Raw genomic sequence first — 18714 nt, forward strand, 5'->3', positions numbered from 1 at the left:
CACTGCTTTAGTTAATAAGGACTCTTTTGTGGAAATGCAAACAAGCATATCCCCCTTCAAGAAAACACACACTTCGATTACATAATCAGAAAATATATTATTCCAGCTCACGTGAAGTAACTCAGGAATAAAATTAGAATAAAGATCAGATTGCAAACAATATCTATTTTCCTTGACTCGTAGGATCATTAAAAAAATAAACACTAAAATCCTAGTAGGTTAATTCAGTGTGTCTCAACCTGTTTTTATGAAGTACCCCTTTTTTTAAAAAAATTGTAAGTACCCCCAGTATCTACAGTTTTCAGACATACAATTTTTTTCTACCATTGCAACACGTTTGTTTAAACAACTAATTGTAGTCGGGTGGGCGATGAAATTTTTGGGTGTAAAAAGTACAAAAATAATAAAGCACTGTTAAACTAAGTACTTGGGGATGAGATAATTATCCGGTTCCGCAACTGTAAAGTAACCTATCTTTACAGAAATATTGAAAAAACATTTTACTTGTGAAATGGTTTGACCCATTTTACTTACATGTCTTTCAATGTAACAAGCTTATTTTTAAAAGATATACACAAATCTTACATCGATTGCTTTATTTATTTATTTTTTTACCTGGGTATTCTAATACACTCTTCTGTTCCAGGTAAGCCAAGCTGACCATCAGTAGCAAGACCCCAAGAATACACTTGGCCCTTGTCATTTAATGCTAGTGTATGGGCTTCTCCACATGAAACAGCCACAATATTTTGGGCATCTAGGGCACCAACATGCTCTACAAAAGTCAGACAGGAAAGAAATTATATTCTAATATATTATAGTTACACAAAAAAAATGTCCATTCCTGCGTTTGTATACAATGACATTAAATGAAATATCATGGAAAAATGAGACTAAAAACATGGCAAATATTTTCATTTAACAATGTTAACACTTCAACAAGAACAAGTTAGGTATCACCTCCTCCCATTATTACCCCATATAAGTTGTGTCCAGGATTAAAATACTGTTTTAATATAATGCTCTGTCAAATGGAATGCACTAAAAAAGCAGGATAACAATAACAGTTCTCCTCTAACCTTAAAATTAGGGATGTTAAAATGTAACCTGGTAACATGTAACCAACAAATATTTTGTCAGTTACATGGTTAACAGTTGCAGATCTGCATTACAAGTACTTGGGAGCCAGCTGGCAGGCAGGCTCACAACAGGTCCAGGCAGTTACCCTTACTACAGTTCTGCATTAAAAGAATTTTAGGAGCTGGTTCTGCACTCAAAGTAGCTTAGGAACTTGCACCAGATCCCAGTTCACCTGCCCACCAGCTCCTAAAATACTTTTAAATTCAGAGCCGCAGCAAGGGTCACTGCAGCGGGGGGCTGCATGTAGCTGGTAGCATTAACCAATAAGCATTTGGTTACTGGTTAATTGTTTAACCTGCTACACTATTACATCCCTACTTGCTTATTGATTAACCTTAACTGTTACACATAGCCCCGCCTTCCGCTGGCGCTGCTGTCCCTGGGGCGGGGGAAGAGAACATGAGGAGACAGTACTCGCAGGGAGCCATCTGTCCTCCACTAGGCAGGAGCTAGCTTACTTGGGGATCCAGTTTTTAAGCCAGCTCCCCATGACATACCAGCTCCCATAGAGCCACATGTCCCCCCCTCTTATCCCCTCCCCCCGGCCCCACACTACTGCCTCTGTATCAGAGGAAGCAGCGCAGGGGGAGAGGGCAAGCAGCTCCATGCGTAAACATACCAAAATAAACACATTTAACATCCCTACCACAGACTCAATTAACAGCGAATTCATGATTACTAAATGGTTAAATTATAGGCATTTAATAAGAGGAAAGTATTCTACTATACACCAATCATCAGGAGTCCCTTAATAGTAAGGCAATACAAAGCAAGTAACAGACTAAGGCCACCATCCAGAAATTGACTCCACACAAGCAGTTTTCTGCCTGCATACACAGTACAATCAGGGTCTAAAAGCTAAATCTGACACAGATACACAGCGTACTTCTGAAAAAATAAGTAGTGAACTATATACACTTAAGGGCATAAGCCTCCTTTGTTAACTTCTTGCTTGTCAGTTCTCTGATGCATAGCTTCATATATGTTTGCCTGAACTGAAAGTGTGTACTTGTGTGGGTCACATAAGCTACACTCCCATTCACATAATAGGAGACTAAGGGGGGCTATGATATGACCGGGACTTTTCAGCTTGGAAAGGAGGAGAGTAAGGGGGATATGATGGAGGTCTATAAAATCATGACTGGTATGGAAAAAGTGAATAAGGAAAAGTTATTTACTTATTCCCACAATAAAAGAACTAGGGGTCACCAAATGAAGTAAATAGGCAGCAAGTTTAAAACAAACAAAAGGAAGTCTTTCTTCACTCAGCCCACAGTCAACCTGTGGAACCCCTTGTCAGAGGATGCAGTGAAGGCCAGAACTTTAACAGGGTTCAAAAAAGAGCTAGATAGATTCATGGAGGTTGGGTCCATGAATGACTATTAGCCAGGATGGGTAGGAATGGTACCCTGGCCTCTGTTTTTCTGGACGTGAGTGACAGGGGAGGGATCATGTGAGGATTACCTGTTGTGATTCCTCCATCTTGGGCATCTGGTATTGGCCACTGTCAGGATACTGGGCTAGACAGACCTTTGGTTTGACCCAGTATGGCTGTTCTTATGTACAGAAACTAGGCAGTTCAGTAAAAACAAAAAAATAAACTGAAGATGTGATTTTTATAAACGGGGAATTACTTATAGACTGAGAAAGAATGCATGGGTACATAAGCTACCACAACAGCTGACAGAGACTGTTAAATGTTTTCAGGACCAAATTCTGGGAGGTGATGGAAGGGATAGGAAGAGAAGATAAACTATTTTTTTCAAAGAACATTTACTTATATTTTAAATTTTATTTTGAAATTTCAATATTAATATTTGACTGGATTCAAGTATTATTAAGCCAAAAAGCCGCAGCACTGTACTACTGCATGAGAACCATAAAGGGAAATTGAGTTGCCCTTCCATTTTCCAAGCAAAATTAAATGCAAAAAGGTAAATCATAAATGGTTAAGACTAAATGATATTTTAAAAAATGATTAATGATTTAATAATTTATGGTGGCATTAGCAGTAGTATAAATAAGGCATATGTATTAAGATGAGAGATTAAAAAACATCTAACAACCCTTTAAAGAAAAAGACAAAGAAAACAGTAATACTCAGTAAAGGAATCCATGGCAGCAGAAACTGCTTTTGGTAGTATTTATGGAATACTTCAGATCTGAATGGCAGGCTTGGACTTTGGCTTTAGTCCCAAATACCAGCAAGTCTAACACTAGCCTCGGCAAACCCATTAAAGCAGTGTTGCATCCTAATTTGGGGTCCCAAACTATAGTTTGAGAATGGATGCACTAAAATTATCTGAGCACATATATTGTAAATGACTCAACTATGAACTACCAATTACATGTGGTTTGAAACTGTACAAAGCAGAATTCCACATGGTCAGTCTTCAATCTAATATTTAATCATAGAACTGGCAGGGAGCTCTAGAAGTCCAGTCCCCCGCACTCACGGCAAGACCAAGCACCGTACAGACCATCCCTGATAGGATGTTTCTCTAACGTGTCATTAAAACTCTCCAACTTCCCTAAGCCATGTTTCCAGTGCTTAATCAGCTTGAAGGAAGTTTTTCTAAATGTCTAAACTAAAACTCCCTTGCTGCAATTTAAACTTATTGCTTCTTGTCCTATCCTCAGAGGTGAAGGAGAATAATTTTTCCTCCCTCCTCTTTGTCACACCCTTTTAGGTACTTGAAAGCGGTTATGTCCCCTCTCAGTCATCTCTTTTCCAAACTCAACAAACCCAATTCTTACCATCTTCCCTCACAGGTCATGTTTTCCAGATCTTCCCCCCGCCGGACCTTCTCCAATTCTCCACATCTTTTCAGAACTGGACACAATACTCCAGTTGAGATCTAATCAGCGTGGAGCTGAGTGGAAGAATTACTTCTCATGTGTTGCTTACAACACTCCTGCTTAATGTATCACAGAATGACATTTGCTTTTTTTGCAACAGTATCACACAGTTGACTTTCATTTAGCTTGTAGTCCACCATGACCCCTAGAATACTTCCCACAATGGTTGTTTCCCATTTTGTGTGTGTGAAACTGACTGTTCCTTCCTAAGTGGGTAGCCAGGTTAGTCTGTATCTGCAAAAACAACAAGGAGTCCAGTGGCACCTTAAAGACTAACAGATTTATTTGGGCATAAGCTTTCGTAGGTAAAACCACTTCATCAGATACACACTTATGGAAAAAGAAAGTGGTTTCTATCCACAAAAGCTTATGCCCAAATAAATCTGTTAGTCTTTAAGGTGCCACAGGACCCCTCATTGTTTTTATAAGCATACTCTCTGCCACTATGTAAAGCATGATGAAGATTTTCAACAGAATCTGTCCCAAAACTGATCCCTGCAGAACCTCACTTGCTACGCCCTTCCAGCATGGCTGTGAACCACTGACAAATGATTGAATAACCATTCCCAGAGAGTAGTTATGTACCAACCTAATAACACAATTTGTATCGATTATAAAATTAGCCTGATAACTGCATTTTAATATCTTTGGTGCACATTCACACATTCCTCAGTGCACATACAAATATATTCTGCACATAGTTGGAAAAAATCCATACATGAATGGAAGAGATTAGAGGGAACATTAGTCCTTAACCTAAAAGTAGTTCAATCAAGAAAGCCCCATGTCAGAGCCTTAGCTGGACCGCTGTCCATGTCAATGTACAGCATAAGGGTCTAGAGCACATGATTAGGGGGCTGGAGCATATGACCTACAAGGAGAGGCTGAGGGATTTGGGTTTCTTTAGTCTGCAGAAGAGTGAGGGGAGATTTGATAGCAGCCTTCAGCTTCCTGAAGGGAGGTTTCAAAAAGGATGGAGAAAGGCTGTTCTCAATAGTGATGGATGGCAGAACAAGGAGCAATGGTCTCAAGTTACAGTGAAGGAGCTCTAGGTTGGATATTAGGAAAAACTATTTCACTGGAAGGGTGATGAAGTACTGGAATGGGTTACCTAGGGAGGTGGTGGAATCTTCATCCCTAGAGGTTTTTAATTTTCGGCTTGACAAAGCCTTGGCTGGGTTGATTTAGTTGGGATTGGTCCTGCTTTGGGCAGGGGGCTGGACTTGATGACCTCCTGAGGTCTCTTCCAGCTCTATGATTCTATGACAACACTTTGCAGTATTGAGGCCTAAGGTTCTGTGGCTTGCAATATGCAGGAGAACAGACTAAGGAAAGAAGGGGGACCACCATGATCATCTGGAGTCTATGACTCTATTTACATGCCAACATGATTTAGGAAATTATATATAATTTAAAATAACTTATTAAAATTATAACATTTGCTGTGTTTGTACAATTTAGAGATGCAATGGATGAGAAATGACACAATATTTCTTTATACCTAAATATAACCAATCGAGTCATATCAGGTACAAGAAATAATAATCTAAAATTAAAGGAAAAATGAAGCTAAGTAGTAGATATTTTATAAAATGAGATTAGGCTGGACTGGGTAATTATATCTTTTCTAGGATTTAATATGTTTACTACTTTCTACAAAATGAAAATGAAAGTACAAAAATCAAAATTATAAAAAGTAGATCTTTAAAATTCACCAATCCTGCTAATATGCATGTGCTTAGGACTACTCACTTGCAGAAAATTAAGTAAATATGTTTGCACATCTGAAGGCCTTGTCTACATTGACAGGTTTTGTCACCAAAACCTGTCCTTTGGCGACAAAGCAGTGGGAGCGTTTACACTGAAATGCGAGTTTTGTTGGGAAAAACACCCAGTTTTAGCAACAAAAAACTTCCATCCCTGTGAGAGACTTCTGTATTCCCCCCCCCCCCCTTTGTTGTTAAGAAAACTTAGAGTATGCCTATACTATGGGATAAAGTTGAATTAAGACCTCCCTTACCTCACTGAAGCAGGACTACCAGCATCAACCAGAGTGCCCCTCTCAGTTCAAATTAGCTTGTCTTCAACAGACCTGCTAATTCGAACCCTGGAAGATCGATCGACAATGGCAGCTTCACTCTTCTTTATAGTGTACACATACCCACACAGAGCAGCTCCGCCTTCCCACAACACTATCAGCTGACAGGGTGCTAACAATGAGGACATGAAATGTCGATGCTGGGAGGCAGAAAAAACGCTTTAACCGTTTTTCACTTTTGGCGACTTTTGCATGTCAACAGCACTTTTGTGCCAAACCTTCCCAGTGTAGCTATAGCATAAGGTTAAAAATAACATCCCCAAAAAATCCACTCTTCATTACTTTTAACTTACCTGGTCTCTTTCTGGCTTTTTCATGCCCTAATTGTCCTAGATCATTACATCCACATGTATACACAGTCCCATCATCCAGGACAAAAACCGTGTGTCTGAGTCCACATCCTACGTCTCGGACTCTTTTATTTATGAAAAAGTCACTTTTTCTGGGTTCTAATACAATCTCTTCATCAATTCCACCCAATCCAAGCTGTCCAAAAGATGCATTTCCCCAGCACAACATGTTTCCTCTTCTCTTGATGAGAAAGATCTTTCAGCTTCACTGTTCAAAATGTTCCTTTTGTGACAAAGTTCAAGGAAAATAAAGTATAATTATGAAGTACACAATATTTAAAACAACAAAGTAAATTTAAAAGTTCATGTAGACAAATAGTTGTTTTACTATGTAACAAAATCTTTGATAAATGAAAGACTTTTTAAAGTCCAGTTTACTTGTCTATCTTTAAACTAACATAATTTTCTGCATTACTCTCACTTTGGAGACATTATTTATTAAGTCACTTTCACTATCAGGAATCAAGTGCTACAGTATTTAGATTTCAATCGCTATACAAAAACTTTTATTGGCTTAAAAGATAACTATTTCTATTGGTATTTTCTTGAAAATTTTGCAAAGATTACTAACATTTTCTAAAGCAAAATGCAGGACTATGTAGCACTTTAAAGACTAACAAGATGGTTTATTAGATGATGAGCTTTCGTGGGCCAGACCCACTTCCTCAGATCAAATAGTGGAAGAAAATAGTCACAACCATATATACCAAAGGATACAATTAAAAAAAATGAACACATATGAAAAGGACAAATCACATTTCAGAACAGAAGGGGGATGCAAGGGGGGGGAAGGAAGGAAGGTAAGTGTCTGTGAGTTAATGATATTAGAGGTGGGGAAAGTTAGATGTCTGTGAGCTAATGGTATTAGAGGTGATAATTGGGGAAGCTTTCCTGGTAATGGGTAAGATAGTTGGGGTCTTTGTTCAATCCGCCCCCCCCCTCCCGGAGAGTGTCGAATTTTAACATGAATGACAGATTACTATTAACATTTTCTAGTCTTCAGTTTTATAAAGCCTTATTTTGAAAAATGTATATTTTGGGCTGCATTTAAGTTGCCAATGTCCTTTCAAAGCTTCTATGATGTTCTATTAACTTGCATAACTAATAATGCAAACTGATGGGCAATAAATAATATTTATTAAGTCTTTTGACTCTTGACATTTTAAAGATTTGGAGTTTAAGTTAATTAGAACCAAGACCATAAGCATACACTCTGATCCATGAAGATGAACTATTCTGTCCTAGGGATGTTAAATATTGGTTAATTCAATAGTCGATTAACCTCATGAATTCTTATAAATTACTCTATTTTATAATCCCCAAGGGTGGGATCGGCAGACAGTGTGCCCAGGCCCCACTCCCAAGGAGCCCCATCACTCTGTGCTGCTGCCTCTGTATCAGAGGTAGCAGTGTGGGGTTGCCTGGCGGTAGCTGGTCCGCAAGTGGAGCCAGTATAAAAACCAGCCCCTGTCCAGGACGGGGGAAGAGGGGAGGAGTTGAGCTCCTGGACCCAGCACAAGCTACAACTGAGTCGGGCTGTCTGCCCACCCAGCTCCTAATACACTTTAAATGCAGAGCCACAGTGGGGCTAGGTCCTGGACTCAGCACAAGCCAGAACTGAGCTTGGCTTCTGGCCAGCCTGCTAAAAAATGTACTGGCAGGGGAAGGGGGGAAATGCGTGTATAGTCTATAGCATTAACCTATAAACTTTTGCTTATCGATTAATCAGTTAATCGACGACACTATTACATCCCTACTCTGTCAATGTGTATTTCTCTGGGGCTTCATGCAAACACAGATCTGTATCTAAACAAATCACAATGTAAACTGGTACTCAAGGATGGCATCCACATCTTTCAATTTATCCTGTTAAGTTATATCCATGGACACCAGCTCACCCATCCCTGCCCCTTAACACTTCAATCCCATTTTTAAATGTTTGTACCGAGAGACTACAACTAGATTTTGAGAAGAAACAAGTCTGCTCTCCTTTTTGGTATCCCATTTTGTATAGAATCATAGAACTGGAAGAGACCTCAGAAGGACGAATTCCAACTAAATCAACCCGGCCAGGGCTTTGTCAAGCCGAGACTTAAACACCTCTAGGGATGGAGACTCCACTACTTCCCTAGGTAACCCATTCCAGTGCTTCACCACCCTCCCAGTGAAATAGTTTTTCCTAATATCCAACCTGGACCTCTCCCACCACAACTTGAGACCATTGCTCCTTGTTCTACCATCTGTCACTACTGAGAACAGCCTCTCTCCATCCTCTTTGGAACCTCCCTTCAGGAAGTTGAAGGCTGCTATCAAATCCCCCCTCACTCTTCGCTTCTGCAGACTAAACAGACCCAAGTCCCTCAGCTTCTCCTCATAAGTCATATGCTCCAGCCCCCTAATCATTTTGGTTGCCCTCCGCTGGACCCTCTCCAATGCGTCCACATCCTTTTTGTAGTGGGGGGGCCCAGAACTGGACACAATACTCCAGATGCGGCCTCACCAAAGCCGAATAAAGGGGAATAATGACATCTCTGGATCTGTGGCAATGCTCCTCTTAATGCAACCTAATATGCCATTAGCCTTCTTGGCTACAAGGGCACACTGTTGACTCATATCTAGCTTCTCATCCACTGTAACCCCCAGGTCCTTTTCTGCAGAACTACTACTTAACCGGTTGGTCCCCAGCTTGTAACTATGCTTGGGATTCTTCCGTATGAAGCATCTGAGTTTTATTTAAAAAAAAAAACTAAAAAAACTAAATTTCATAAGAGGAATTTTCCCATATTTTTAAATCAGAATCTAAAAGTACCAATGAAAAATTACTGCAATTCTTCATCAATTAACACTGTAATCAAAATAACATGACTAGAGTCTTATGCAGGTACAAATTGTATATCTGCAGTTGCATTCGCAAAAATGATCCAGGGATCTCTGCACTGACATCTGCAGATGCAGATTCTCATGTATATTAAGCAGATTTCTGCAAATCGGCAAGGTTCTAGATACAAATTTTGTATCAGCATCCATATCGGCCAAAATCAACTGCAGATATCTGCATCCACATCTGCAGATGTGGATGCCTGTGGATATTAATCAAATATCCACAGTAGGAATATAAAATCCTGCTTAATCAGCTAACTAGTTAAATGTTAAGTTGACCTAACTTTTAACTGATTAACTGGGATCTGGGCTGGGGACCACACCAGCAAAGCTGGAGCAGCCCTCCCATCCCCAGCTCCATGTTGGGACTAGGACTGCAGCTGCCACCAGCTCCAGGCTCTCAGCCCTGGCCAAAGCACACTCTGCCTGCTGGGCGCCTGGGCTCCATGCGGACAGAGGCTATTCTGGACAAGGGCAGCCCCCTGCCCTCAGCAGGCGGGGAAGTGCTCCAGTCCCCACCAGTTACTGGTTAGTTGGTCAACCTTTCTCATCCCTAATCTGTGGATTTGCAGGGCTCTAAGCATGACTGAAGAATGGAATATTTAATATAAAATGTACCATGAGCATGGTACATTTATACAGTATTACATCTTGAAAAAATCCTCACATGCTTTACAAACTATACAAATAGAGTATCTTACACAGAGTTACTTAAAATGTCATCACCAAGTACCACATGGATCGCTGCTTAATAGTAAAGGAAGGGGATGCATTTATGAGGAACAATAGCAGAGCAAGTCTTTTCTTTTAACAAATGTCAATCTGCAAAAGACAGGCCATCACCTTTCACAGTTCCAATGTAAACAGCCCAAATGCAGTAACCTATGTGGAACTCAATGTATCTGTTTCAGAAAACTAAAGCATGACCAGATGGAGCTAGCTACTTTTCCCATATAGTAATCTATTTTCCTACCACATTCAGAAGACGACACTCAAAATGACATTGTCTTGACTTGAGACATAGTTATAGATCCATCAAAGATCCAAATAAATGACTGCCATACAAGTTTCAACCTGCAACACAAAATAATAGATCAGATATACAATTGTAGCGATCCAAGGTTTCCACAATCAAGTAATATGGCAAGAAAGTGGGAGGGGCGAAATTCACACACACACAAAAATCCACAGATTAATTAGGTTTTTGTCCCAGAACATACTGCAGAACAATCCCAAGTCTAAAAACATTAATTTAAAGGAAAAGGATATTATAATATTTTCACTTATTTAGAAATTTAAATTGTAATTTCATTGTTCTGTAGGAAAATAAGAAATGTTGAAATTTTCAGTGTCTAACAGCAATCTTTTGCATTTCTGTTATGGTTTCCAGACAAGGATTTGAAAAGCATTTATTTTCTAATAAGTTATTATCAATCTCCATGCCTTTCATTTTCAAGAATGAGTCACTATTTGAGACATCTACTAAACACAGTGTGATACTGACAAGGAACAAATGGGACAGATAAGGGAAGCAGCTACCTACTATTTTTCTGGGGCAAGATACAATGATGGGGAAAGGAAAAGACTGGAAGTTTCCAGTATGCTTAAAGAATTGTTTGCGTGCTGATACCTAGTGAAGAGCTCTGAAAAACTACCTCATACACCTCGTGACTTCAAAAGCTACGATGTAGACTATAATTCTCCATTCTTCTTTTTAAGCAACATTCTGCATTCACGGAAACACTGCCAAATTCTGAATCCCATTTTCAAACATCCCATGTACAGCACACAGAGCACCTTTCCGCCAGAAACATCCCAGGCTGCTCCACAATCAATACCCAACCGGCCACTGAAATACACCTTTGCTGTAGCTAAAACTCGATGCCAACAAATTTTGGGCAAGCCTTCTGATACAACTCCTACTTGCCAAACATTACCCCGGGGGCTGTCAGTGCTCACAGAAGTCTGGATCTTTCACTTCTGTTAAAAAAAATACCCACCGATACAAAGTGCGCAGTATGCCACGGCCCCACTCGCAGCCTTAGCGAAGAAACGAGCCACCAGATGCCCGAGAGGAGCGAGCCCCCAGCCCGGCCGCGGGGCCACACGTCCCGCAGGCAGAGCCGGCCCAGGGCAGGTCTCGCGCAATTTAGGAACGGACGGGCCAGCGGGGCTCGGCCAAAGGGCAGGGGCCGTAGCGGGCTGAGGAGGCGGGGGCCGGTTTGCGCTGTACGTGCCGCAGGGCAAGGGTCGGTCCCGCTGCGCTGTAACTAGGGGCCGCCGCTGCCTCCCGCCGCAGGGCTCAATCCCTGCCCCTCCCGCCGGGGTCCCACGCGCCCGACACTCAGAGCGGAGCCGGGTCCCAATCGCCGGGGCAGCGCCAGGCTTCGGCCTCGCGCGCCGCAGACTCACCGAGGGGCCAGGGAGAACAGGCGCGCGGGGGCCCCGCGCCAGACAGGCAGGGAGGCGTGAGCACCAGGAAGAAGTGACAGCCTCGGGCCTAGCCGCGCCGGTCCGGCTTCCGCAGTGCGCAGGCGCCTCGCCCCGCGCGCGTGCAGGCAGGGAAGGACCTGCCCCGCCCAGTCCTCCTCCTCCTCCCTCCCGTGCGGCCCCCGCCTCACTCAGGCGCTGGGGGCTCGTTAGCGCCGCGGCCTGAGCCGGCCCCGCCCACCAGGCGCCAGGCCAGAGCCCAGCGCTGCGGCGGCGGGACAGCGAGCGAGCCGGCTCCGTAGGCAGCCCGTAGAGCCCCTCTGGTGCGCTGCCCGCGTCCAGCCTGCAAACGCTCGTCCCTCCCAAGCCGGGGCTGTCCGTGCCGCCCAGGCTCCCCGGGGAAGGCGGCCAAGGCAGGCAGAAGACGGGTCGCAGGAAACGTCCCCCACACTGCGATGCCTGCGTGGTCGGGATACACTGTCCCATGCCAAATGAGTGTCGCCATTAGGAGACCCGTGTGGCCAGGCTGACATCAAAGCGCCCTGTGTCAAGACGTGTTTAAAGTTGCTCTTGGGTGGGTAGGTAACAGTTTACAGAAGCTTATGGAAACAGACTCCGAGGTCCCTGTGGTTTTCAAGGCGAGTATGAACATGGACCCAAATACAGGCATCAGATGAACTTCCCCTTACACTAAATTCCCTAAAGGTTAAAACTGCATGGATTAAAGAGGAAATTAACGTATAGAATTCGATAACATGGCGTTATTAAATATTTACGGAGAGATGGTGATTTGGGTTATATTACATTTTACAATCCGCTTATTGTCAATTTCCCGAACTGATGTTTGGGAGAGAAGCAGCAGAACGTCACAGAAGTTCACAGGATAGGCAGCAAAGCAAGGAGCCCTAAGCTCAACAAGAGAAAGTCTGGAAATGAAGTGCTGTGAGAAAGCAAGAATAAGGAACTTTGGAGGCAGTGATGTTTGGAAAGAGGCTTGGAGCTGTGAATAAAGAAACTGCCTCCAGTTTAATTTGGGGATGTAAGTGACTAATCAGCTATCCAATAAGCTTAAGTATAAGTTTATCAGTTAAGTAGTGACTCAGCTAGTTACTTCTCCACCCTCTTGCTGCCTGTCGCTCCTGCTCAGGAATAAGCCCTCTTGCGCAAGTGGCCAGTGTAGACAGGCAGCCAAGACATTTTGCACAAAAGCAGTCTAAACGGAAAAAAGCCCTAGTGGCCGTTTGGACACTCCATACCTGCAGGCAGCTCTGGACTTCCTGGTAACCCAAGACCCCTTAAAGGCAGACACAACCTGTAGAGGCCACGAGGGAGAAGCATTTCTGCCGCCTCTGCCCAGAGCTCTGCCACGTGGCTCTGCTGCAGTCCCCAACAGCCACCAGACCAGGATGGCCGCTCCGGAGGGGAGTGGGGGGGGGGGGACAGCCACTCTCACCCCCAGCGCAGGAGGTCCCATGGGGCAGAAAACAGAGTCCCGTCCTGGTCCCTAGGGGAGCTGGAGGCCCTCCTGGACCTGTGGGAGGAGGAGGAGGCCCTCCATGACACCCGGTGCATCTTCAACCGCATGGCCCAGGCGCTCTCGCACCAGGGACATCCAGCCCGGACCCTCAAGCAGGTCCGGGCTAAGGTGAAAGAGCTGCTCCTGGACTATGTTTGGGCCAGTGAGGGCCAGGGGACAGGAGCCAACAGCTGCCCCCACTACCAGTGGCTCCACTGGATCCTGGGCCAGGCAGCACCGCATGGCCCATCCGTCCCTGTGGACACCTGCAGGTGTCCCCCCCGTCACCAGGCCCGCGAGGCGGGGGAGGAAGATGAGCCAGCCAGCGGGTCGGAGGACGAGGGCAGCACTGTGACCCTCCAGGCGGAGGCCCTCTCGGGTAGCCACAATGTCTCCCATGCGTCCTCGGAGGCTGGGGAAGGATCCACCGGTGAGTGTTGCACTTTGCACTCACAAGGGCGAGGGGGAGCCAGGCGCCCGGAGGGGGAAAGCGTGTCACTCAGGCCGCGTGAGCTGCACGCTGTGTAGCGTTAGCAGTATGCAGCATGTGCAGCCTGGTGACCGAGCGGCACATGGCCGCAGCAGGCAGCTACAGGGCACAACTGGGACCGTGCTGGTCACACACATCCGGCTGGACCAGGGGGAAGGGTGGATGCTGGCTGGAACCAGCCAGGGTCCCAGGGGCTCAGGCCAGAGCCCACACCTCCGCAAGGGTGCAGCACACAGAACTGCATACTGTTCCATGCCTAGCTGTGAAGCATAGCCAACTACTCCTGGGAAAACCACAGCGACACAGCCCTGTCAGCGTGGCCCCCTCTGAGCCCCTCGCCTGCTCCCGGTACCTTGGCTGGCCCCCCGAGGGAAGTCCCCACTACGGCCACACATGTACCTGGGCTACTGTGTGTGAGGGCTAGCGGGAGGAGGGAGGAGGAGGGGAAAAGTGCTTGGGCTGGCCCTAGGGCCACCTGAGTTTTGCTGCAAGGATGGTACACTCCCCAGTCACTCTCCTGGTTCCATCCAGGAGACATCCCACGTGATGGTGATCTGAGAGCCCAGACCACGTCTGCCATATGTGCTCCCAGGTACTGTGTGGGGATTCATCTTGCTCCCTGTCAAACACCATTGATTAGCCCAAAGTCTCACAGCCTCCACCGGCAGCGAGTTCCACAGGTTAACACAACACAAGCGCCCTCCCACCCCCCCAAGGGGCCAGGACACAGACTGGTGGTTACAATACATGGAGGAGGACCCTACTCCTTGGGCGGTCTTATATGCAAACATACAACATGGGGGAAGAGGGGTAACCAAGTGGGCCCAAGCCACACTACTGTGGTGTCACCTGGGCTCAGGGGTGGAGGGCATGGGGTGTGGGGACAGTGGCCGGGCTGCTTGCCTGACCCATCCTTTCTTCTGTTCCCTGCAGCAGGACCAAGCAGAAGTGGGGGACCCTCCAGCCCTGTGGCAGCGGCAGCACCCCCAGCCGCCCAACCACCAAGCTGGCGGGTCCGGCAGTAGGACCTGCTCTTTCGGCGGCATGTGCAGGCTGTTGAACAGGTGGAAGCAGCCATCACGCGCTGGGTGGAGGCGGACCTGCAGTGGCACCAGGAGGCCTGCTCCTGACCCTCCTGCTCCTGCAGTGCCTCCTCATGCTCCTGCCCACCTCCCCGTGCTGCGTGCCCCGATGTGGCCTGACCCCCATGTGCAGGTCCACCCCCATAGAAGCAATCACAGGGGCCGCCCCTCCCAGCAGTAGCTCCCCCCTTCCAGTTAAGAGCCTCCTCCCCCCTCCTACCGTACATCTCCCTCCTCCCCATTATAAATACAAAGTTCAAACGTTGTGTTCCAAAAAAAACTGTGTTGGTTGTTTATTGGGAGGTAAGGGGAGGGGAGGAGGGAAGGGTTGGGGATGGGAGGGAGATGTCAAGGGAGACAGAGGCGACCCTACTATGGGGCTTGGGAGAACATCTCCGTCAGGACCTCCCGGATGCGCACCCCATCGTGGTGCACCTGGTGGATGGCAGCTGTGCGGGGCTGTTCGAAGGCCTGGCCCTTGCCTGCCATCCATGCCGGGAGGAAGGCCTCCCCCTCTGCTCCATGAGATTGTGGCGCACGCAGCACGCGGCCACTACCTCCGGGACATTCCGCTCACCCACCTCCAGATGGGTGAGCAAACAACGGGACCGGGCTTTCAGACGCCCAAAGGCGCACTCCACTTGGTTGCGGGCCCAGTTGTGGTCCCCGTGTAGGGCTGCATTAGCCAGGGCAGCAGGGGGTGAGCCGCGTCCCCCACAACACATGTGGGCATGGGCACGTCCCCGACAGTAAATTCCCATTGGGGGAAGTAAGTGCCCGCCTCCAGCCTGCCAAACAGGCCACAGTTGCGTAGGATGCAGGCATCATGTGCCCTGCCGGACCAGCCCACATAAATGTCCAGGAAGCGGCCACGGTGGTCCACGAGGGCCTGGAGTACAATTGAGAAATACCCCTTTCTGTTTATAAAATGGGCCACTCGATGCTCCTGGGCACGGGGATGTGGGTTGCATCCAGGGCTCCCCCACAGTTGGGGAACCCCAGGGCAGCGAAGCCGGCCACCGTAGACTCCACGTCGCGTAGGCGGATGACTCTCTGGAGCAGGATGTCATTGATGGCATGGACGACCTGCAGAAAGGTGCTGAGAAACACAGGGGAACACATTACATAAGGCAGGATGAGTGTGTGCTCCCTTGGAGGCCTCCCCACCATGATGCCCTCTGTCCTCTCTCTCACACACACACACACACACACACACACACACACACCAGGGCCTCTGCCCCCCGCCACCAGCAGGCCTTTGCAAGGGAGAGACGGCCCAAACCCCTGGGTGACCCAGCCTGGAGTCTTGCCTGGGCATGGAGTGCAGCACCCTCCCCCCCTCCACCCTTAACTCCCCCTGGGACTTACCTGCATGATGATGGCACTGACGGTCCATCTGCCCACCCCAAACTGGTGTGCCACTGATGAGTATCTGTCCGGGATGGCCAGCTTCCATAGTGCGATGGTGACCCTCTTCTCGACTGGGATGGGTGCCTACAGCTGGGTGGTGGTTCTCTGGAGTTCAGGGGCGAGCCAGGCACATAGCTCTAGGAACGTCTGCTTTCGCATGTGAAAGTTCCGGAGCCATTGCTGGTCGTCCCATTGCCCCAGGATCAGTCGGTCCCACCAGTGAGTACTGGTGTTCAGTCTCCACAGGGACCTCTGCACGGTGGGGTGGAGATGGCACAGGGACACCATGGCCTCCCTGGTGAGGGAGTCCAGAGCGACCTGCACCTCGAGGTCCTGGATGAGGAATGCAGCAGCCTGAAGCAGCAGCTGCAGGCACTCCAAAATGGCCGGAAGGGGCCAGAGCAGGCACAAGGCCACCCCTGGCTCCATGGCACAAGAAGCAAGGCTGAGATAAAAAAATCAGACAAAGGCACTAAAAGGCACAAAGCAGTGGTGTCCAAGAAAGTAGAGGACAACCACAAATAGAACTGTCAGTCCCTGCAAGAGGTCCTATAGCACACAGCAGGAGAAAAACGGCTGTCCGGGGAGATCCCTTTAAGCACGTGTCTCAAAGGAGCTCCAGCTCCCGCCCCCGCCCCCGGAAAGTGCTGGTGCCCTTTGGCCCTCTTCAAAATGGTTCCGGGCTTCTGCTTTTGCACAAAAGCGTCTCACTAATATAAACATGCTTTTGCACAAAAGCGCATCGTTCTTACAATGAGTCCCGGACCAATATAGACGCTCTCTTGCGCAAATACTCTAATGCAAAAATTCTTGCGTTAAAAGTATTTGCGCAAAATCATGCCAATGTAGATGTAGCCACAGTGTATTGGTTGCAATATAGCTTTCAGTAATTTAATCCAAGATACATTAAGTCAGGCAGCCATGTAAAATGTAAATCCTTTTAGGCTCACCAGTTGCCGCATTGTATAGTCAGCTATAATTTGCTGGCCAAAATAGGTCCCTCATAGTGATTATCATACAAAGATACGGAGACCCTATGGAGCTGGTAAGCAGGCCCATTCTATTTTCCTTCAACTATCAGTTCAAGATTATGTTAAATAATCAAAATAACTAGTAATTTATCTAACAATCCTGAGGGAAATATCTATCTCACACATAATTTAACTTTCTGCTTTTGAAAGATGATGCAGTACATTTTCCCAATAGATTATACAGTCTACAAACAATAAATATTCAGTGTTAAATTAGCCTAGAGAGAATTCCTCCGCTATATCATCTATATGCAATAGAAAGAGAATTAAAAGAATAACATTAATGTAAGAAAATATAAATTCTACCTTGGTCAGACTGATTTCATACCAATATCTATATTGGCATGCAAAATCTATGACAATTTGTCAGTTAAGGTGGCGATCCAGCATTGGCCATGATAAGCCATGGCCATGTCTCAACAGTTTTCAGATATTTCTGAGCAAGCAACAAAGGTCACCATGGAAACCTCTTGGAGAGTATTTAGTCTATGGAGAAGTTCTAGAATAAGAGTATGACAATGCTTTGACTGTCCAATAGGAGTTCTATTTGTTTTACTACCTGGTAAACAACCACAAAACATAAAACTCTAAGCTTATGGTATTAATATGACAAAAATAGTAAAGCAGTGTTTCTTAAACTTTTTAATATTGAAAAACACCAAACAACAATTTTTTTTATGGGGAACACCAAGGAGAGATATATATATATATATATATATATATACAAAACACAGGGCATGAGAGACCTGGGGATTGAAATGCGCCACAACTCCTTCTCCCCCCTCCCCCCGGAAGACTGCCCTAATAACAGTCTGGTACATGGAGCTGAAAACGTAGACCACAAAAAAGTAAGGATAATAATAAACAAATGGTAAAGAAGGTCACGTGTCTGGCCAGGAGGGAGGGTAGAGGAGGGGACTTGGGGCAGGGTGTCTGGCCAGGAGGGAGGATAGAGGAGGGGTCTTTGGGCAGAATGTCTGGCCAGGAGCTAGTATTGGGGCAGGGTATCTGGCCAGGAGGGAGAGTGCAAGAGGGGACTTGGGGCAGGGTGTCAGAACAAGCTGGGAATGTGGGGTCTTGGCAGGGGGAGGGGAGTGAGGGGGATTTGAGTGCGGGGTCTGGGCATGAAGGGAGGCACATACCTAGCTTGGCACCCTGCTGCAGCAGGGAATGCCTCCAGGGAGCATGCTCTTGTTCCTTGGGGCGGGGGGGGGAGGTGGAGAGCTCAGTCTCCCCCCACCCCCCTGCCCATACAGCGGGGAACCCAGCGCAGCTGCAGCACCAGGCCAGGCTTTCCGCTGGCAGGGCGGGGGGAGGGGGGGCGCAGAGCCTGAGCCGGGTTCCCCACAGGCGTCAATTTTAAAACACCACGGTCCAGGAACAGCTTCTCAGCTCCGGCCACCCCTCCCCCTCCCAGCAGCAGCGGCT

General features: G+C 46.7%; 1 protein-coding gene across 5 annotated transcripts in view; it reads right to left on the minus strand.

The window, feature by feature from the left end:
* The window catches only part of HERC4 (HECT and RLD domain containing E3 ubiquitin protein ligase 4), a 111211-nt gene extending 93473 nt beyond the window's left edge, over nucleotides 1-17738 (minus strand). For 2 of the 5 annotated variants that reach the window (XM_075934915.2, XM_089780117.1), the window contains exons 1-4: nucleotides 11740-11877; nucleotides 10301-10401; nucleotides 6391-6670; nucleotides 616-775 (exon numbers count right to left, since the gene is read on the minus strand). In XM_075934915.2, coding sequence (XP_075791030.1) covers nucleotides 616-775; nucleotides 6391-6616 — 386 coding nt within the window. In that variant the 5' untranslated portion in view covers nucleotides 6617-6670; nucleotides 10301-10401; nucleotides 11740-11877. Of the gene's footprint in view, nucleotides 1-615; nucleotides 776-6390; nucleotides 6671-10300; nucleotides 10402-11327; nucleotides 11575-11739; nucleotides 11878-17592 lie in introns of those variants that run through there. The other 3 variants (XM_089780118.1, XM_075934913.2, XM_089780119.1) reach the window with 3 other exon arrangements.
* Nucleotides 17739-18714: the final 976 nt, after the last annotated feature.

The sequence above is a fragment of the Pelodiscus sinensis genome, chromosome 8, assembly GCF_052426305.1.
Source record: "Pelodiscus sinensis isolate ZL-2025 chromosome 8, ASM5242630v1, whole genome shotgun sequence".
NCBI lineage: Eukaryota > Metazoa > Chordata > Testudines > Trionychidae > Pelodiscus > Pelodiscus sinensis.